Genomic DNA, 23,431 nt, shown 5'->3' on the forward strand with positions numbered 1-23,431 from the left:
AATACTTACAAATTTTAATCCATGATACAAAAGTTTACAGGAAAAAAAAAACTGAATAGGGCAATGTTAGAAAACAAAATATAATGATCACATTTGGAAATAACTCTATGGCATAAAGAGATTTCTCGTGGATTTAGCTTTTTGGTTGTGTTTAATTTTTTTTTCTTATGCAGGACAACAGTAGTGACACATAAAAAATAACGAATACAGGCAAATCTTATTAAAGTGATTGTCACAGATGCATTGTTTGTTGATTCAGAATATATGGCAATTTATTAATAAACTCCATTATGTGGAAATAAAATGTAGTACTTGAAGCTTTTTTTTCTTTTGTTTACCCACAAACTCACTCTCTCACACACAGATGCAGTCTTCTAATACAACCAATTAATGAAGAACTACCATGAAGGAAATTTTTCATTTAAAAAAACAACTTCCTATTTATCACCAACTTAAAATGAGTATAAAAAGCATAACTTTTGAGGCAACATGAAAATTTATGGTACTGATATGGAAAATAATAAGTCTCATGGTTTTTAGCCTTGCTTTTAATTATTTGAGATATAAGATTACTGCCATAAAGAAAAATAGGCCATTTCAGCTTTACATTCAACAGTGATTAGTTTTTAATTGTAATGACTAATTAATTGTAATTTAATTGTAAGACAAAAATTGTCTTATAAAAGACATTTATAATAAAAGATCTCCAAATATTTCAAAACTGGAAATCTTAATGTCTCAGCCTTTAAATTAAAGGAAATTTAACTACTATATACAAAGTTGAAAATTTTGGTTTGCCTGAGAAACTACCTAGTTTTAAGGTTATTTCACCAAGCCCTCAACTTATATGTAAGTAAAATTCATTGCATGATATCAAGTGGAGAATTGACAGCTAGGTGGCAGTTCTTTTCTTGTTTCCCAAAGCTTTCATACATATTAAGTATATAGAAAGAGTATTCCCTATTTTGAAGTTCTCCAAGATGTACAAGTGCAAAGTTGGAAACAACAAATATCACTTCTGCAATTCTGTCCCATGTACTTCCAAATAAATTCACAAACCCTTCAAATTGGAGAATAATGTAGCTCAATATCAACTTACCTTTTACCTATTTAAAATTTTTAATTTTATATGCAGTTCTTAAAATTAAGTGGTAAGGCTTAGCACATACAGTTAATATAATGACCACAGTAATGAAAAAGGGAAACAATACTGAAAGATATCAGAATCCTGGCTGATGTAAAGACTTTCCACAACTTCAAAGGAATCACAGTGATGTCTGCCTTCTGCAAAGGCTGACATTGACATCTTAATTAAAAAAAAAAAAGATGGAGGAAATTCTAAGTAAAAAGAATAATAATGAGGTACATTTTATCAGTCATGGCCAATGAATTGATTTGTTTTGCTTAAATGTGCATTCTTATAAGAGAAGGGGTCTACTGGAGGCCAGGAGCAAGCAATGAGAATGAACATTTATATAAAAAGGAAAGAAATAGAATCAATAAAGTATATGTTTTTAAAAGGGCTGTATTCTTACTTTATGTAGTTTTCCCAAGAAAGCAATTGGGCCATGAAGCAAGCAGAACATTGCTTAGGGAATGACACAAAAATTAAACTGGCCTTTAATTTCCTTTTTAAAAATTGTGTTTTGACAATATTTCCAATATATAAAACAAGAGGCAAAAAACAATGATGAGTCACACTACGTTCTAGTATATACCAAGACAAAGAAATTACATAAAACCTTAAAATAATTTCAGTGGATTAGACATTTAGAATGTTACAAGTTATTAAAACTCTGAATAAAAAGTTTTTGAACACAGTTAAGTTTCAAAACGGTATTTTGTCCACTTTGCAAAAATATATATATTTCAAACAACTTGAAGTTTAAATAATAGATTTTATACATATCCTCCAAGTTTGTTGTATTTTTTATTTGCTACTTTAAAAAAAAAGTCTCTGGTACAGATTTACTGTATATTGTACATTTTCATTATGCTGACATAAAACTTTGCTTTTTCATTAATTTTCTATATAGACCATTTGGATTTGAAAGAAGTTCTTCATGTTTTCCACATTCAGTGATTTTCCCTTGATCAAGAACAGCAACTATGTTAGCATTTTTAATGGTAGAGAGGCGATGGGCAATAATCAACACTGTCCTTCCTTCCATTAATCGGTCTAGAGCTTCTTGTACAAGATACTCATTTTCAGCATCCAGTGCACTTTCAGAGGAAAAAAAAAAAAGACACAAAATAAAATGTTATTTGTAAAATTTAAGTGCCTATGCATAGTTTTTGTGTATATTTGTGTATTTATTGTGAAGTATTACTCTTTCATTAATGCTGGATTTTTATGATACTCAAAATCGCTTTGTGGTTCTTGAATGATGTATGTTAAAATAATAAATATAATCTTGACATCTTTCTTACCTTCATAAAAGGACCAGTAAAAAAAGCATTTTGTAGAACAGAGTCATGGAGAAAGAACATGCAATATAAACCCAGGAGACCTGGATTAAAACCATAGGATTGAAACTTAGCTAAGTGATTTTGGGCAAACTGTTCCTATTCTCAATACCTAAAAATACCTAATATTTATATTATCTAGCTCAAAAAGTTAGGAGGAAAGTGTTCCGTAAATTTTAAAACTTTTTAGAAATAAAAATGCATTGCAGGGAAAAAAAAAAAAGATATTTTAAGTGAATTATTAGCAATGATTTGATGAGAAATAGAACAACAAATTACATCTCTTCTGAGTATTGTTTTCTAACTACTGCACAATTTTCAATAAAGATTAAATAAAATAAGATGGGAAAATGGCATCTTTGTATATTTTCACCTTGTGTTACAAAATTGAAAACATTTGCTGAAGCTGGAATATATTCTAACAAAAAATGTGTATTTTTTTCAATTGTCCTCACCTTGTTGCTTCATCCAGTAAAAGAATTTTGGGATCCTGAAGAAAGAAAATATTTAATTAGGAGATAGGTACAATGCCAAACAATACATATAATATGGTATCACATAATTCTATTAAAAACTCTCACTTTCCTTTCTGATAAGAATTGATAAGAACTCAATGTTTCATAGACTTAAAAATATAAATTACCTAGAAAGAACTACCTATTTGACAATAAAACCTGGGCAAACCAGAAAGCTATATAGCAGAAATTAAATTTAGACTAATATACTATTCTGAACAATAAATTTTAAATGGCTACATGATCTGATTAAAGATAACATAAAAAATAAAAAAAATAAAATCACACATATTTCTGTTTATCTCAGTTTCCTTATCTATAAAATAGGAATAATAATACTTACCTCCCAAATTGGTTGTAAGGATCAAATTAGATAATAATTGTAAGGCACTGTGGCACACAGTGAAATGCTGTATAAAAGTTAGCTATTATTATTTTATAAATGCTAATCCCTATTACCACTACAGCTACTACCACCACCTCACTATTACTACTATTACCACTACCACTACCATCACCACTATTAATGATGCTCTGACAAGAACTTTCAAAATATTCTATATGTTTACCTTTTATCTTCACACCCATATTCTAAACTATAAAACCTCTGAATTTATAGCTCCCCCTAATTTCACAGAACAGCAAAATGGTTTCAGGCTTACCTTCAGCAGAGCACGAGCAATTGCAATACGTTGTTTCTGTCCACCTGATGATGAAAATTGTTTTTATAAAATTAACCTTTAAACCTAAAAATTTTTCTTGCTCATAATAAATTAACAGTGATTTTGACCAAGTGGCAACTGAATAGTATTAAAGCACGGGGACGTGACTTTTTCTGAACGGAAGGAGAAAAGGATAATTTGCACATGCATATGAGTGTGTGCGTGCATCTATGTGTTTTCTGAATACCTACCTACCTATCATACTTTCCCTTCTCATCCTGTCCTACTCTCTCTAAAAAGGTCAGAAGGTTCACAGGAGGTAGGAAACCAAACAAAAAACCACAAAACATTTCATTTCATAAGTTTTGTAGTGGAAAGAGTTTTAGGTTTAGAATTATGGAACCCGAATTAAAATTCAGTCTATTGCTAACTTATGTGACTTTAGGAAATCAAATTATTTGGGTATAAGTTTCTATTTAAAAAATAAGCAAAATAAGCTGGACTATATCATCTTTAAGACCTCTTTCAGCTCTAAATCCTACTAATTTATTTCTTTCTCCTAAAATGGCTTAAAGCAAGAAAGCATGTTGGGGGAATGGGGAGGAGAGAGGGAGATGGTGGAAACAGACAGAAAGTAGGACTGCTATCATCATCACCATTGTCATCCTATCCTTTCCTCATTCACCAGAAAGATCATAGGCTCTCAAACTCAAGAGTTGGCAGAAGACAAAGCACTAGTAGAATTAATAATATAATAAATATGAAAGAGCTTTTAAAATGGTTAAGCAATATTTATATGTGCTCTTCAGGACCTCATTTGAGGTTTTCTTGACAAGGATTTTGAAGTAGTTTGCCATTTCTTTCTTCAGCACATTTCACAGATGAGGAACTGAGGTAAACACTGTTAAGTGATCTCCGTGGATCCACAATTAATAAGTTTCTGAAGCTAAATTGAACTTGGGTACTTTTTGACACCTGGCCTAGCATTCCATCCACTGTACTACCTTATACTAATACTACTATTATTCACATATAAAGTATTTAATATTATTATTATTAGTAATTAATAATGAAGATCCCCAACCTTATTATGGGTACCTTAACATTAATTGATGATATTACAAACTTTCTGAACCATTATATATTGAGTTTTTTTCCCCCAAAAATGATATATTGTCAAGTAGTAGACAACTACAAGCCTTCTGATAACATGGGAGGAACATTGGACCTTAATATCTGTCCTACTTAAAAAAAAAAAAAATTGTATATATATATATATATATATATATATATATATATACACACACACACACACACACACACACACACACACACACACACACTGTACACCCCTGGCACAGATAACTGACTGTCAGCATACTCAGAAGACTCTTGGACCTTGCTAATTCCTTTACTACAAAAACTCAGGGCCTTTTCACCTACCCTACGGTGAATATTCCTTTGTATATTGTTTCTCCTGATTAAAATATGAACTTCTTTGAAGCTGGATCTTCTTGTCTTTCTATTTGCATCTTTAGCTCTTAGCATAGTACTGAATAAATGCTGAGAAAGCACTGAATAATTGCTTTTTTAAAAATTTACACAATCTACTGTATAAAGCAAAACAAAATAAATCCAGTTCTTCTTCCGCACAACAGCTCTTTTGCAAATTTCCTCAACCCCGGTCTTCCTTTCTATAAGGATAAGCATTTCTAATTGCTTCAGCTATTTTATATATGAACATTTCCACACCACATGTTATCTATGCTTAAAGTGTGGCATCTGGAACAGAACATAGTAGTCAGGCAGTTTAACATGGATCAGGTACTATGCTAAGTGTTGGGGAAAAGCAAAAAACAATCCCTGCTCTTAGGGACCTCACAGTCTAATAGAGGAGACAACATGCAAATAACTAGGTGCAAACAAGATATAAACAGGACAAATCAGAGATAATCTCAGGGACAGCACCAAGATTAAGGGGCATTAAGAAAGGCATTCTGCATAAGGTGCAATTTTAGCAGGAATTTGAAGGAAGTTAGAGAAGCCAGGAGGCAGATGAGAAGGAAGACAATTTTAGTCCTGGGTGACTGCCAGTTAAAAATGCCCGTAGGCAAGAGATGGCATTTCCTGTGAGAGAAACAGCAAGGAGATAGGTATCAATGGATTGCAGAATACTTAGAGGGGAGTGAGGTATAAGACAACTGAAAAGGCAGGGTGCAATCAGGTTAGGAAGGGTTCTGAAAGCCAGAGGGTTTTATAGCTGATCTAGGAGATGGCAGTATTCCAGAAGCGATCTGGCACAGAATATGATGGGCTTTCGGAATCTATCAAGCCACCAAACTCAGTGAAGTAACACAAAGTTCTGAGAAGGGAGAATGCTGGATGCCAATTTTGCTTTTGATTCACTGTGTCTATCACTTTGAGCACAGAACTGCGTTTTAGGCTTTTCTCAAATTTTTGTCCTCACAGGCTGTGACATTACAAAATACCTTTATCTTGAATCATAGTAACTATTTATGGATCCTTTTGGGTTATTTTTGTTTGCCTATTTTTATGTCTACAACACATTCTCTAGGAAGTTTTGAGCATACTATAAACAGAAGTATAGTGATTCAAACCTATTTGTCAATAGAAAATCTCACAAAAAAGCACAATAATTTAATAACAATTTTTTGCTTCAAAACTAAACAAAGTCATACCTGAAAGCAGAACACCTTTTTCCCCAACCACAGTATCGAAGCCTTGGGGAAAACTGTTGATGAAAGTAGCAGCATTAGCTATGTCAGCAACTTTCTGGATCTCTTCAGGAGTCACCAGGGAAGGGTTGTCTGCCCCATAAGCAATGTTTTCAGCAATTGAGCAAGAGAAGAGAATTGGCTCCTGCAGATTCAAACATATCATTTACTGCAGATACAGCAGCAAGCTCCAAATGTCTCTGCTAAATATAATGAAGCTTACACTATCAAGTGCATGGTAGGCAATATTAAGTTTCTCAGGATATGTGACAATGAGTAGGAGAGGCAATGGAAAAATAACCTTAAACTAGTGTCAAATACCTACTGATGATGGCAACCATATGTGTGTCAACACTCTCACTCATTTCTAGGTTCCACACTTATCAGAGCCAAGAATATCAACAGAGAAGCAACTGAGAAACTGAGATTGCTGTATCCCTTTTCTACACTCACACATATGGCTTTTGTGCGACCTTCCTACATCACTGAGCCCTTCACTGTGCCATAATTTCCTCCTTCTAACTGTGGCAGTGGGGCATAAGTATTCCCAATTCCAAGTAGTGGGCTTCAGGCAATATGGCAAGTTATTTTGTCCCAAAGAGATTCAGTTTCTTCCTGTGTAAATCAGGCATGAAGACAGCTAAGTAGCACCATAGTGCACAGAGCTCCAGGCCTGGACTCCTATCTTCCTGAGATCAAATCCAGCCTTAGACACTTACTCTTGATCCTGGGCAAGGAACTTAACTCTGTTTGCCTCAGTTTCTTCCTCTGCCAAATGAGCTAGAGAAGAAAATGGCAAACCATTCCAGTATCTTTGCCAAGAAACCCCCAAATGGAGTCACAAAGAACTGGATACAACTGAAAGAATTCAACAATAAAAAGAAACCAGAAATTGAAATGCTGTGTTTCAATTTATCTCAGAAAATTATTGAGAGGATCTAACGAGAATCTATAAATAGATAAATGTGCTATATGAACGTCAAGTATTATGCAAATGCTGTCATCTTATTGTACATAACCAAGGCATGGAAATTGCTAACCAAATTTAATTCATTAAAAATACTACATGTATTTCAAACCTTGGCAGATTGTTATTTGAAACTAAGTGAGCTTAAGTATTTAAACTTTTGTTTGAAATATATATAGTTCTCCATAAATTCACCTAGCTCATTTTATTTGAGAAATCCCAATTTAAACTACAGTAGAGTGCTGCACTTGAAATCAGAAAAAATGTGCATTTGAATCCAGTTTCAGACACTTATTAATGATGTGATTCCTAGGCAAATCATTTAATTTCTAGCCTGTTTCCCTCACCAGTAAAATCAGGATAACAATAGCACCTCCACAAGACTGTGGTAAGGTTCAAATAAGATAAGTTATGTGAAGCATTTTGCCAACTTTACAATACTATGTAGATGTTAGCTATTATTATTATTGAGAGGAAGCATGGTGTCAAATTCAATTAGAAGCAGGGCCACTAATCCATACAAAAGAATCCCTATGAGTCTCATATTGACTTAGTTTTAAAATGTAATGTTATCTGGTTAATATGGAAATACATCTTACATGACTTCACATGTATAATCAATATCATATAGCTTGTTTTCTCAAGTGGTAGAGTAAGGGTGGAAGGAAGGAAAAGAATTTGGAACTTGAAATTTTAAAAAATGAGTGTTTAAATGTTTTAAAATGTAATTGGGAAATAGTCAACAAAATAAAATACATTTAGAAATTACATCTTTTTTTTTTTTTTTTTATTCTTTTTGTGAAGTATTTCCAAGTTACATTTTAGTCTAGTTCAGATCACACTGGCAATCTGCAGGCCTTAAGTTTGACATCTCTGCTGTAGTGGATTTAGAGAAGGCCCTAGAGACAGAAAGTCCATGATTCAGATTCTGCCTCTGACTCATAAAGACTGTCTGGCCAAGTGCTCTAGTCACTAGATCATAAGTTAGAAAGAAGGCACTGTTGGACATTGGCAGAGGAACTTTCCTTATCTGGGAACTCCCTAAATAATAAATGACATCATAGATCTGGTCATTCTTTCTATTGATATTATTTGCTCTTTTCTCATATAACTTTACCAACAGCCTTTCCAGCAATAGGGAGCTAGCAGATCTTGAGCCATTATAACAATTTTAGTTCACTGACAATGTATTTCCAAAGTTGCATAGTTTTGATCCAAAGCAGAAGGAAATGATGAGAAAGCTGGCCATAACTTGAAATATACAGACCTGACAATGATAATCCCTATCTCTAATAAGATCCTTTTTTTTTCCCTGAGGCAATCAGAGTTAAGTGACTTGCCCAGGGTCACACAGCTAGGCAGTGTTAAGTGTCCGAGATTTGAACTTCAGGTCCTCCTGACTTCAGGACTAGTGCTCTATCCACTGCGCCACCTAGCTGTTCCATTTTCTTCTATCTAGGATCTAGGAGATCCATTTTCTTACAAATCTTTGAAGCATTTTATCTTGAATTTGATCTGGTGACAGAGAAAGCAAATAAAAAGCAAAACTTCTATTCTTTCCTTACATGAAGGTGGCAAGCTAGATAAAAACAAATGATAGCAAAAGAACATAAATGAAAGAATCCACAGGAAAATTGTAACACACTGTCATTGCTCTCATACCTGACTCACTGTTCCAATCTTAGATCTCAGCCAGACCGGATTTAACTGACGGATGTCCCAACCATCGACAGTAATAATTCCTTTTACAAAATCAGGGAGAGACAAGGAAAAAAATGCATCAGAAATAACTGAAGAATTTCTTGATCCTACCAATCAATCCAAAATACATATAAGAAGAATTCTGTGGAGGAAATCTCAAACTCAAGGAGAACCAAAAATTTTAGCAAGCAGAATTTGCTCCAGACCATAAGTGCCTAGGGTAGTGTCCTCCAGTCAATATTTGTTAATGATGATAAGAAAAGTTATCAATATACATCTCAGGAAATAAAGGCCAAAGTCATATTCTCTCTTGTCCTCACTTGGGATGATGTAAACTCTGGATTTAAATTTTTAATTAACTGGCAACTTTTCTATATTCCTCAGTTTACTTCTTTCTTGTGACACACAGAAAAAAACAACAACCCAAGGGCTGTACAAAGACACTGTACCACCTGTTCACAATAATGAGCCCAAATTTGTATTCATATTACACTATAGAAACATCATATGATCACAGCTTTATTATTTAAAGGGACCATTGAGTCCAACCCCCTCAATTTCAGATAAGGAAAATGAGCCCAGGAAAGTTAAATGAATTTCCAAGGTTACACAGGTAGCTAGAGACAAAGCCAGGATGCAGATCCTAGCCCGCTTGATATCATTATATCACTATTCCACTAACAGTCTCAAACTATTTGTTTCTCTTTGACAAAGAATCCTTGAAGTCAAAAATCTGTGATGGCTCTATAAAAGAAAAAGTCTCATGTGGTGTCCAGTGAAGCCCATAGCAGCACAACTTGTTGGTCAGTGGATTTGGACACACCAGAAGTCAACTAAGACATTATTTATTTAAATAGCCACAAAATGTACAAACAGATTAGGCCAACTCTGCATAGTGTTGGTACAAATTTAGCTCCTCTCCTGCAGGAGCCATTGGACACCTTTCCTCATTTGTAGGGAAGAAATAAATAGAGAAAACTGAATTTCACAGTTTACCAATAGGGTTGAATCAGTTAAGCTTAAGTCAGAAAGCTCCAGTTTGATTGTTTTCTTAGTCTAAAATAAAAGCAATGGACAATTCCTAGTTGTGTGACCCTAAGCAAATCACTTAAGTCTGTTTTTCTCAGTTTTTCATCTGTAAAATGAGCTGGAGAAGAAAATGGCAAATCCATCTAGTATCTTTATAAGAAAACCTCAAATGGAAGCACAAAGAGTCATCTACACAGAATTTTAGCAATGTGTCTGAGAACAAGACTCAAATACATTTTTCCATCTCTAATTTCAAAGGATAACAAGTGCAGCTCATGAAAACAATTCCCAGACTTTTAGATTGGTGACAAGGACTTTAAAATCATATTGTGATTCATGTGCAAAAGTAAGTAGCATTTTTAGTAGGAGGAAAGTGAGCTAAGTACTCTCAACCTTAAAGTAAAATTGCCTATTATATTTTTTGCTCTTTCTCTCAATAATCTTTTTCTTCTTCTTTTTTTTTTTTTTTTTTTTTTTGGTTGAAGCAATTGGGAGTAAATGCTTACCCAGGGTCACACAGCCAGAAAGTGTTAAGTGGCTGAGACCAGATTTGAAGTCAGGTCCTCCTGACTTCAGGACTGGTGCTCTATCCACTGCACTATCTAGCTGCTCCCTTTTCCAATAATCTTACTTTGACGTTGGGCAGCATGCTTGCTGTGCCTTGTTAAGATTTAGAGTATACCTTAAAAATAACTTCCTTGTCCCTAAGTTATGATAGATTTTTCACTAAAGAAGGGTGTGAACATCTTTTTTTTTTTTTTTTTTACTTTTTTTGCTGAGGCAATTGGGGTTAAGTGACTTGCCCAGGTCACACAGCTAGGAAGTGTTAAGTGTCTGAGGCAAGATTTGAACTCAGGTCCTCCTGAGTTTAGGACTGGTGCTACCTAGCTGTCCCAAACATATTTTTTTGATCTGGACCTATGTTTTCACAGGTATAAAGAACTGTGAAATACCCTTTAGAATTGCATATTTGACATTACTCTACAGCTTTTCCTAGTCTTAGAGTTGTCTGGGGACAAAGAAGCAAAATTTTTTTCTCTGAACAGATTGAGAAACATTTTCCCATAATGGCTAAAATGTATTTCTGTTTACAGGTGAGGTGATGAAGGAGAGAGCCTGAAGAGGGTACTCATTACATTGACAGAAACATATACTTATGACCTCTTCCCAGGCAGGAAGTTTAAGTGAACAAAAGCTCAGACCTCCCCAAGGGACAATGATGAGGCCAGATTTGCAAAAACAAAACAGCACAGTACAGTGGGGACACTAATTCTCAGCTCCAATACTCATTACCTGTATGACACTGTTCATTTACGTCATGGAAGCTGCTAGGGCCTCTGTTATCCAGTCTATATAAAAATAAGGGAAGTGGATTGGGTGAGCACTATGCTTCCTTCTAGTTCTAAACCATTCACAATGTGAGGATGCAAACTACAGAGAGCTATATTATGCCTCCTGGGGAATTCTTGCACAAGACTGCCACCAGATTGTTTGGGCATGTGCCATCTGGAGCTTGATTCAGATTTAGAGAGGACAGAGTCCTCAACTGAAGAGTAAGAAAGATGGGTTCAAATGCCTCCTGTGACACCATCTCTGTAATAACTAGAAAGGTCATTTAAGTTCTCTCTGCTTCATTTTCCCCCCTTTGTATATCAAGGAGACTGGAATCAATGGCATCTAAGATTCCTTACAGCTCTTACTATATATGATCCTATGGATCTTCTAAAGTCTCTACATGTATTACTCACCAGAGAGAGGATCATACAGCCTTAATAAAAGTGATACCACTGTAGACTTCCCTGAGCCACTTGGGCCAACCAGTGCTGTAATAGATCCAGATGGAATTGAAAGACTAAAATCTTGGAAAATCTTCATCTCTGGGCGAGCTGGATAAGCAAAACTGACTCCTTTGAACTCTAGAGCACCCTGGAAGTTTTTTTCATCTAATAAAATACCCTCTGAAATAGAAAGCAAGATACAAATCATTTAAAAAGAAAATCCAGCTAGAGACAAAAATCCCATTTGCCAAATTCTTGAACCAACTCCATTTTAGACACCAATAGAATCCAATGTAAACCCACCATTAAAAGGGAGTACTGGCTTTCTCTCAAGGAGCTCCCAGAGGCGTCCTGCAGCACCTAGGCCTTTCATTAGCTCTGAATAGAAAGAACTCAGGCCTGGGGAGAAAAATAAAAAATACAAACTTAGAAATATAACATTAAGAAATAATGATGTCCCAGAAACTTCCAGGAACATCTGCAACTTTCAACCCAAAATTTCATGCCCATAATGATTTATGATTCTCATCCTATAATCCCATTTGCTTTTCAGAGAAGCTCTTTTTATAGTTGTCATCAAGACAAAAAAGATAAGCTGCCCCAAAATCTAACTGTATTTGTGTATATGTGTCTATAATATGTATATTAATCCTGTACTTCTTATTATGAGAAGAGCTCATTTTACAATTGAGGAAACAGAATTTTTTTTTTTTTTTGCTTTTCTCATAGTGAAAAAATATGTAACATTTCCCAATCTGCTTAAAAAGAAAATCAAGAAATCATTACAATCTCACTTCCATAGAGTAAGAACTGAAAATGGGAGGGAAAAAAGGGGGGGACCATGTCATGAAGGTAAAAAGTCTCAGAGTAAAAAAGCTCAGAGTTCAAATTAGGGGTAACTCTGGGTCAACTAGGGGGTCTCTGAAATTTTTCAGGGGAGCTGCAAAACCTTTTTCATAATTTAATTTCAAATACAGTAAGTACAGATTGCTTTAACAAAAGCTCTTTGGGGAGACCTCAATAAATTTTTTTTAAAAGAGTTTAACATTAAAAATGTTGAGAACCATTATACTGATGGAATTTACAAGTCTGTTTTATCCTGCTCAAAAAAAAAAAAAAAGCCATTTTATTTTATTTTATTTTTTAATAATAACTTTTTATTGACAGAACCCATGCCAGGGTAATTTTTTACAACATTATCCCTTGCACTCATTTCTGTTCTGAAAAAAAGCCATTTTAAAAGAATAAATCTCAAAGCAACATCTTCAGGAATTATCTTCCAAACATGATATAATTAGTGTTCAATATTAATTAAAAAAAAAAACACTAGAGGTCAGTGTTAACTAAGAAAACAAACATTTTACAATCTCCTTCAATAAAAGAATATTCTATTAGGATGGTTAAGCAACACATAATAGACACAATCTATTAAGCTTTAAGTAGGTCACTCTGTGAAAGCAATTGATACATAAACATATTGTCCTTCATAGAATATTACTAACCTACTGTTAGCAGGAGGTATGGTTCGGCTTATCTTTCCAGCATGTGGATTTAGCTTTAAGCAATAATGTTACTAGATTAGGAGTTTGGAGATCTGAGTGCAAGTCTTGGCTCTGCCACATGACATTTAAGTGTTCTTTCCATATGCATTTTTATATACATATAACTAAGTGGCAGAGTACTTGGAGTTGATAAGAGTATTGAGTTTAAATTCAGCCTCAGCCATTTAGTAGTTGTTTGACTTTGGACAAGTTAGTTAATCTCAGTCCTCCTTTTCTCATATATAAAATAGGAATAATATATCTTTCAGGGTATAGTGAATATAAAAAAGAAATAATATTTGCAAAATATTTTGGAAACCTTAATGTAATGCTATCATTATTGTATCTAATATATTTTTATAATTTTTTAAAAAGTTTATAAATTTATAATTTATATAATAAATATTTTTTAAAGCAATAATGTTTTAAAATTTAAGCTCCAATAGCAAATAATTATTTAAAGGGTTTTTGTTTTATAGGCTTACCACAGGATTCTCTTAATTAAATGTCAAGCTTCCTTAAAACATTTAAAATAAAATTTGCCAAAATTAAATGCTTATATTTTTCAAGGATTATTGATTGCATAAAAGGAGACACACTTGTTTAAGTAGTGAAAGGAACCTCTAAAGATAATTAGATTCACATTTTTAATTTCCTTACTTGAAGAAACTGAAGTTCCATAGCTAGTGAATTGAATCATCAGGTCTTCTGTGTTATTGTGCTCTCCTATCAAACACACCCTCTTACCAAATACTTCTTATGATAAAATCAGGTCAAATAAGAGTGCTGTAGATCAATTCCTTTCTGTGACCTCCCCAAACATTCTTACCACATCTATAGATACCTTTTCTCCCCCATTATAATTTAAGGTCCTTGAGAGAAAGGAGTGTCTATTTTTTTTTTGTTTATGTCTCTAACACCTAGCACAACACACAATAAACATTTAATAATGGCTTTTTCATGTATTCATTTATGACAAGGATACACATTTATAATGCTAGCTAGCCATGAGCTGAAATGAAGACAAATCAAGACCATATAGGGCAATATGTTCTAACTTTTTGGCCTATGAACCACCAATGAATTTGCTAGGCTAAAATCAGCAGTCAATATCCAAGACAATGTTTGATAACTCTATCAACCCTCTGTCTATCTACACTCATCCCCATATCATCACATTTACATATGTATACTCACAATATTAACTCTAAGAGTGATAAGGGAACTGTTTTCCACTCAAATGGTTCTTTTTCAGAAAATATATAAACAGAATAAGAAATAGAGGATGGAGTGGATTGAGGGTCTAGAATGTCAAATTTTTTAAAATGACTAAATTTAATTAAAATAGTGTCAGGAAACCAAAAAATATATACATTTTGGAATCTTGATACAAAAGAAAGAAGACAAATCAAGGATTAAGTTAAGGTTACACTTTACTGTAACTTAATTACAGTAAAAACATAATAAGTCAATCATTCAACAATTGTTTATGATTTCTTGGTAGATCTTCCCAAGTTTTGCTAGTAGGGAAGAAGGTGTCAATGAGACAGGAAAGCATGAGCATTCAGAAGTACACAGAGGCATCTCTAGTGAGGTTGAGGGAGAAAGGTCAGGAATGGAAACTTCCTTGATTTTATAATTTAGCCTAGGACTAGTCCTGTCTACTTTCAGTTAGGCAGCACTGATAGGTAAATTTTTTTCAGATAGCTGCAAAAACAATTCTGATAAGAAAGAGCAAAGTAAAAGTTAGATGGAAGAAAGTGATGGTGACAGAATCACTGGTTTTTATTTCATGTATTATTAATTAATTTTTCCCTTCCAAATCTAGTATTTGAGTGTTGAATTTTTTTCTTATCTTTTTGATATTACTTACCACTAATGCTTATTCCAACCCAGAAAGCATACATTAGGAAGGAAGAGAGTTCACCCACTGTCATGTGGGCACTGCCCATCAGCAATCCACCTTTGTAGAGGACAGAAAGTACAATCAGATTCCCAGAAAATCCTGTCTGCCAGAGAAAAAATATATGAAAACCAAGTCAAAACAAATGAATCATGACACCCTGAAGAATTCTGATTAGTAAACAACTATGAACCAAAAAAAACCCAAACAAAAACAAAAACAAACAAAAAAAAAAACTTTTCTCAAATGCTTCCTACAAGTAACTATTACTTCAGGAAGTAATCTTATCATCATCAAAATATGAAGATAAGACTTAATTTGGTGGAAAGAACAAAAAACAAAAACCATACTCCAATACTGAGTTTGGCCTTGGAATAGAATAGAGAAAATGTAGTCCTTTCCCTTCTTTACAGAGGTAGACTAGCAAATATTAAATATTTTGTCAGATATGACTGACAGATTGGTTGGTTTCACTGAAATGCTTTTTATTCATTATTTTTATTTTTTTGATACAAGGGATAACTTTTTAGAGGAAACATGTTGCTTCAAATTGTATGTATGTTTATATGTAAGAATGTTTGTATATATGCATTTATATGTGTTTATACACAAATAAATGGGGTAAAGAAATACATATACACATATACACATATATGCAGTACATTTATGTCATGAGGAAAATATCTATATGAATGATGGAAATATACATACATACATACCATACATATATAGGGATGGGATGGGATGGGGAAGAGATACATCCTCACATCCATACATATGCGAGATTGGGGTGTGTGTGTGTGTGTGTGTGTGTGTGCATGTGTATGTGTGTGTACATATATATAGATAGATAGATAGATATGTATATAGATAGATAGATAGATAGATAGATAGATAGATAGATATGTATGTGTGTTGCATAACTGTGTCTGATTCTTCTTGGTTTGAAGTTTTCTTGGCAAAGATATAGAACTGGTTTGCCATTTCCTTTTCCAGCTCATTTTACAGATGGTGAAATTTAGGCAAATAGGGTTAAGTGACTTACCCAGGGTCACATAGATAGTAAGCATCTGTATTTGAACTCAGGTTTTCCTGACCCAAGGTCCAGTACTAAATCCATTATGTCATCTAGCTACTATATATTTCTCTGTGTGTGTGTGTGTGTGTGTGTGTAATTGGATGGGAACTAGACTTGTGCTTTCAATTTATCGGGAGCTTCTGGTAAAGAATTTCTTCTTCCAGCACAGATTGGTACCTTCTTCTTAGCCTTAGACTCTTTAGCTGCTATCTAAATCACTGAGAGGTTAGTTACCTGCCTAATTGTGAGTAAGGATAGGGTAAGGATAGGGCTTGAATGATGACCTTACTGGCTGCAAAATCAGATGTCTACTCACTTTGCTCTCTTGCTCTCAGATATATATATATGTGCTTAGTATTAACATTGGATAACACTAGTCTGGTTGATTTAATAAGTAATTCTTACCTGTCATATCTCTCTTATATATACTTCCTAGTTTCCATTTGCTTTTTTTTCTTCTCAGTTAAAGAGTTTAAATATAAGCATCTTCAATCCTGCCAAGGTATGAAATGATCTTGTGCCAAAAAGTTGCATATTTCTACAATAATTCTAATGTGATACCATCTCTTTACATTCTCCAAAAAGTGATTTACTTACTGCTCCAAAGAAGCCTGCCCGAGCAAATGCCTCTTTCTTTGCTAATTGCATCACATGATCCACTTTGCTGGAGTATTTCTCTATTTCATTCAGTTCTTTTCCAAAAGCTCGAACAGTTCTTATGTTTCCAATCCGTTCTTCAGCTAGCTGGGAGAAACAACAAATATTTTGCTAGGGTTATGTTCCAATTGTTTCTAGGATTAAAATTATAGCATGGTTTTGCTAATCTTTAAAGACAATTTTGAGTCCTAATTGTTTTTTGAATTAAAAGTGGGAGAGTGGGAGAGAAAGCATTAGGGATATCCTCACATCCAAGTGAAAAAGAAACAAAAATTATCAATGCAAATCTATTAAACATTAAAAGAGAAATTTTCAAAAAATTGTTTCCAAAATATAATTAAATGTTATGCTAGAAGAAATTAAGAATCCCATAGTTAGAATTTACCCTAAGAACATTATCACAAAGGAGGAAAAAACTATCTATAATAGCATTATTTATAACTATGAAAAACTGATAACAATTTAAATGTTCAACAGCCTGGTATATACTGATTGAAAAATCTGTGGCACAAACACATAATGGAATATTTTACAAAGTATTTAATAATGACAAATATTAGATATAGTTCAAAATACAGAAAGATTTATTATGAACTAATAGGAAATTTAAAAAGCAGACAATTCTCCCCTCCACACACACAAATTCATATACTCATTGGCTATGGCTACATAAAAGGAAAACATATCCACTGGTAAAATGAGGAATTTGTCTAGAAGACCTCAAAGTCCTGTAGACGTAGGACCTTGTAAACTTAAGCAGATTCAAGGGAAGAAGTAGGAGGAAGAAGCAATACACGGACAAAGACAATAGTTGGGAATATAAGAGAAGAAAAAACAGACAAGTTTTTAGTAACTAATTTTATATGAAAGACCAGATTTAGAGCTGGATAGGAATTCTGAGGTCATACAGTGCAATTCCCTCATTTTTTAATAAAGATGAGGAAATTAAATTAATTGCTCATTGTCACATATATAGACCTGAGATCCACAATCTAAGCCTAGGACCCCAAATCTAGTCATGCTTTTTCCACCAGAAAAGAACTGCTTCCTATCTTTGGAGGAAGTTTAAATTATTTTTGTTATTAAAACTAAGTTCAAAATAAGCAACTTAAATAATAAAATATAATGTCTGGCAAGTAACTCCTTCCCTCTGATCCCCTCTCAAAAAAAAAAAAAAAAAAAAAAAAGAAAAAGAAAAAGGAATGGAGATAATATAGGGAAGTGAGAGAGATCCATATGACTTTTTTTTTTATCAAGTTGAATCTATTTTTAGCAGTGAATAGCAAGCAATGAGATGAATGGGGCTCTATTAGAAAGGAAGATAAAATACTAGAAGAATGCAAGCATCACCTCTTGTCCTCTTGTCAAGTGACCACAACACCTTTACCCTGTAGCTACTAAAGTCATACACAGTCCTTATTTTCTAAAGCCTTATTCATAAGAAATAAAAGGGATGGAATAAAAACTTACCTGTGTGGCTTGTGCAAGGGAATCTTGAGTCATTTTGGTTAATTTTCGTAGGTATCGTCCATAAATTATAGCTATGATAGATAAAGGAGGTACCACACCCAAAACAAATGTAGCCAGATTGGGAGAAACAAAAAACTGCAGAGATAGAAAAAGAGGAACAATTTACAGTTTTGAAGAAAGTAGCCACTGTGTTAAGAAATACCAGATCAATTTTTCTTTATTAAAAAAAAAAAAAAAACTTTTTTGGAAAAAAAAAAACATCTCTTGCATCTTCTTTTTATTGTAAAAATGGAGGAATAAAAAGCATTGTTAATTAGTGATTCTAAGATACAGTTTATGTTGATTTTGTTTATTGTTTTTTTCTTTATTACAAAGGAAGACCCTGTGGAAAGGAAATAGGAGTCTATTACTAAATAACTGAAGTTTTTAAAAAAGGCTTCAGTAAAACTTTAAGTAAAATAAAAATAAAATACATTTTTGGCAGGAGAAAGAAAAAATAAAATGTACATTTCCGCTTTTTTTTTGGTTATTTTCTTTTTCTCCAAAAATTCTAGAAAGTAGCCTCAAGCGAATACACAATATCACATAATTAAAACCATATTCACAATGGGAATTTCATTTCTAAGATATTTAAAATGCTTTTTATTCAATTTTCCTATCTAGAAAATCCATTTAGTAATAATAATAATAATAACTAACATTTATATAGTTTTTACTATGTGCCGGGCATCAGGCTAAGCACTTTGCAAATATCATTTCATCTGTTCCTCACAAAAACCCTAGGAGATGGGTACTATTATTATCTCTTTTTGCAGATGAAGAAACTAAGGCAAACAGATTAAGTAATTGCTCAGGGTCACATAGCTAGAAGGTATCTGAGACTAGATGCAACTCAATGCTTCTGACTCCAGACTCAGCATTGTGTGCCTTACGGTACCACTGAGTTGCTGTTTTCCTGTGAATTTTGTTACAGTTTTATCTAATTTGATAATATTGCTTAATTGATATTTGTGGAAAGTAAGATAGAGTCAAGAAGCTAGATGATAGCAATTGGATGAATTTCAAAATAATTGACCATGTAGATCCAAGAGGAAATTAATTATTAATAGTTTAGTTTCAGCTTTGAGTAGTGTCTTGGAAGACTTGACCCCAGGATCTTTCCTTGGCCCCATATTGTTTAATGTTCATAGAATGTAAGTCTCTTGCAGGAAGTAACTGTCCCACTTTTTTATTTTTTACCTCAATGACTAACAGAGTACCTGGCACATAGCAGATGTTTAATAAATGCTTATTGATTTAATTGATCATGAATGGCTTGAATAAAGGCATAGAGGGTACACTTATCAAATTTGAAGCAAAACTGGAAGGAAAAGCTACCATACTTATTTAGAGTCAACATCTAAAATGATCTTAGCAGGCTAGAACATTGGGCCAGATCAAAGAAGATATTTTGGGGATTTTTTGAGGGAGAAAAGGCAAAGGAAGGAAAATGAGGAAGGGGAGGCTAGATGTGATTTTACTGACATGGGGAACTTCTCTTAAGGGAATTCCAAATAGCAATGCACATCAGCACCTATGCTGAAACTTAAGATTCTTGCACAGTTTACTGGGCACGCAGAGAGGTTATGTGATTGCCCTGGGTCACATAGCCAGTGGGGAATTTGATAACCCAGATTTTTTTTTTCAATTTTATACAATAGTTATTGTATCCAGTGAGGCACTTTTATATCATTAAGAAAAAAATTCTTTTATTCCTATTTTAAAAATGTTTTTATTTTATCAAGTCTCTTATATCTAGTCATTTGAGTTGTTTTTCTTATAGGTACAATTTATTACATTTTTTCCTCTTCTAAATATTAAACTATCCTTGGATTATAGGTATAAATCCTACTTGGTCATAATACTTTTTTGATATAGTATCAAATATATTGATTTGTCAATATTTTATCAATATTTTATTTTTAGTACATATTTGTCAAAACTTTATCAGTGTTTTGAATTGGTACTTATTAATGATCTTGGCTTGTAATTTTCTTTTTCTAGCTCATTCCTAGCAGGTTTATGAAACAAAACCCCATTTTCATTAAAGAAAGAACCTAGTAGAATGCCCTCTTTATAGAAAGAAATAATTAAATGCAATAAAGAAATCACTTCAAAACTTTGAGAGTTTGGTAGATGCCAAATGTTTATGGAATGGAATAGACTAACATTAAACAGTCCTTCCTTCTTTAAGCTGCCAAGAAATTTGGTTTTGCCCTTGAAGGCTACCTACAGCCAAAAAAAAAAAAAAAAAAAAAGAAAAGAAAAGAAAAAAAAAAGAAAAATAATTTACTAATAAAAGATTATAATCATCATAAATATAAAATGTAGAATGAAAACTTTCCTGTAAGATGAAGGGAAAAAATGGAAAAGAGAAAGTGAAGTGTTATATACTGTAAAAAGAGTATAAAATATGCAAATTATGAAATGTTTAAAAAGTTTGCAACTCAGTTTCTAAATTTTCAGATAAGCTTCTCAATTCAAAAGTAATTAGATTAGCTCAGGAAAAGTCCACTATATAAATGCTCTAATCTTTGACTTTCATTGAAACTCCCTTTTCATTAGGATAGTCTAATTTGTATTACATTGTAATTATTTGTCCATGTCCTATCTCTCCAGCTGAATCCTAAATTCTTTGACTGTCTTGTGTGATCTTTGTGAATATTCCCAGGAGTTTAGCATTTAAATAATCATTTATATGGAATTGTACTGGAATTGGAGAGTTATAGACAGACAATATACTACCAATTTTTTTTTCCTATAGGAAAAAAGAAAGAAAAGTGAAATTGTCACCATGTTGCAAAATAGCAATGAAATGCTCCAGGGCTTTTGTCTCTCAGTGAGATTAAGCTAACATTTGCCTCTATGTGAAGTGTTCCTTATCTTATTACCCTTAAACCCTGGATGCAGAGTCCTAGAAAATCTAATGTGCAGGGCATATGTCTGACCTCTTAATCTTTTGAAGAAGAAAGAGCTGCGTTTTCAGAAGAATTCAGGAGTTAGAACTCCTTGAGAAAGAAAGACCTAGCAACTGAAGAAAATAAGTATTGGCAGCCTATCATGAGAACTTGGTTCTACCTGCAGTTTCCTGTGTAAAGAGTCTCAAGCTAGAACTATGGGCTAAACGTACACTTCCAGGATTCATCAGAAAGACTTCAGTGAAATCTCTGACCCAACAGAAGCCCTGGCCCTGAATGTACTATATGTGATTTCAAAAACATACCATCATTCCAATACCAACTGAGGCCTGAGCTCCAGCCCTTAGCCCATCGGAGAGATTTTCAGTTAAGGAGCGCCCCAGAAGTGCTGTATCTGAGGACAGGCGGTTGATCAGCTCTCCTGTCCGGGTCTTGTCAAAAAAGGCAACCTCTTGCTTTAGAACAGAGGAGAATAAATTCCCTCTCAATCTATTCACAATGCGCTGGCCTATTAAAAAAAGGGGGGGAGGGGAACAGAAACATATCAGATACAACTATCATTCTCTTACTAAAATGTCCAATAACCAACTAACAATGAGCCTAAATTCATTGTAGTATTCAACTTGCCATGACAAAATCTGGAAGAACAAGTTTTACTTGTTCATATGGTAAAAGAAAAATATCCCAATGTGCTAATCATTCTTGAAGCAGTATGACATAGAAGACAGAGTGTCCAAAGTAGGCTCAAAAGTCCTGGGCCACAGTCCACATTTATTACTGGCTGGCTGACCAGGAGCAAATTATAATCTCTTAGATTCCTAAACAATTCTCTGAACTTATAAATTGGAGAAGAGTGATAGATATGCACTCATAGTAGTAACTGTTTCACTCAGAGTTCTCTATCTCAGGAAAATTACAGATCTAGAGCAAAAAACCAAAACAATTTAAAAAAAACTTGCTAAGTCATTGGAAATGAATATTGTTTTTCTTTTAACCACAATACAGTCTATGGAAGCTAAAAGAGGACTGTATTGCTTAAATACAAAATGAACTAATGAAGTTTTTATTCTGATTTGTGGGGCAGAATTACACATATAATTTTATAGATGGAAAGAATCTTTGGGATCATTAGAACAATTCATTAAATCCTTATTTCGGTATCTTAAACAAAGTTGTCCAATCTACGCTTAAATACCTCCAGCAAAAGAAAATGTATCACTTTCTCTATTTCATTTTGAGAACAGCTCTAAGAAACTCTAAGAAGCAGATACTCTTCCTTAGAATGAGCTGAAATCTATTCATTGATAGAGATTATGAACTTTGAATTGAGAAAATCTGAGTTCAATTCCTATCTTAGACACTTCTAGATGTGTATAACCACAGACAAGTACTGAACCTCCATTAGTCTACATTTTTTTCATCTTGAATAACATCATCCCCTCCCTCCTAGGACTATTAAGATGACTAAATAAAATAACAAACATTATTGGTAAATCTTAAAATGCTATCTAAATGCTTACTATTACTATTGTCCTGCCTTCCAGATCCAGACAAAATAAATATAATTCTTCTTTTGTTTGACAACCTTCAAATATTTAAAGAGAGCGATCCTGCTTTCAGCATTCTTCTTGAGGCTAAATATCATCAAGATTTGTTTGTTGTTTTGTTTTTTTTTAAACTGGACATTACATGTAAATAGTTTTGATTTTTCTCAACATTCTAATTTGGTGATGGTGGGATATGTATGTGGAAGGGAGAGGGTATGTGGCTTAGGGTGGGAGTTTGGAGGGGGTAAGGGTCATGATGAATTCCAGCTTGTCAGTGTCTCTTCTAAAGTAGGGCACCTAAAACTGACCCAAAAGCCAGAGGTGATCTGACAGGGGCTAAGTACAATAGAACTGGCACTCATTCAGAACACTATATTTCTTTTGAAAAGTTTCATATCAGCAGGGCCTTCTCCCTTCAAGCCCAA

The 23,431-nt window shown here is 33.6% G+C and overlaps 1 protein-coding gene across 1 annotated transcript in view; it reads right to left on the reverse strand.

The window, feature by feature from the left end:
- The window catches only part of ABCB10 (ATP binding cassette subfamily B member 10), a 37,462-nt gene continuing 14,031 nt past the window's right edge, over positions 1–23,431 (reverse strand). Inside the window, exons 3-13 of the mRNA XM_051993622.1 lie at positions 21,765–21,967; positions 18,503–18,637; positions 16,973–17,119; positions 15,268–15,403; positions 12,157–12,252; positions 11,824–12,033; positions 9,008–9,087; positions 6,343–6,523; positions 3,644–3,687; positions 2,922–2,956; positions 1–2,223 (exon numbers count right to left, since the gene is read on the reverse strand). Of these exons, the coding sequence (XP_051849582.1) occupies positions 1,992–2,223; positions 2,922–2,956; positions 3,644–3,687; positions 6,343–6,523; positions 9,008–9,087; positions 11,824–12,033; positions 12,157–12,252; positions 15,268–15,403; positions 16,973–17,119; positions 18,503–18,637; positions 21,765–21,967 (1,499 nt within the window). The 3' untranslated portion in view covers positions 1–1,991. The remainder of the gene's footprint in view (positions 2,224–2,921; positions 2,957–3,643; positions 3,688–6,342; positions 6,524–9,007; positions 9,088–11,823; positions 12,034–12,156; positions 12,253–15,267; positions 15,404–16,972; positions 17,120–18,502; positions 18,638–21,764; positions 21,968–23,431) is intronic.

This window comes from Antechinus flavipes, chromosome 4 (assembly GCF_016432865.1).
Source record: "Antechinus flavipes isolate AdamAnt ecotype Samford, QLD, Australia chromosome 4, AdamAnt_v2, whole genome shotgun sequence".
Lineage (NCBI taxonomy): Eukaryota > Metazoa > Chordata > Mammalia > Dasyuromorphia > Dasyuridae > Antechinus > Antechinus flavipes.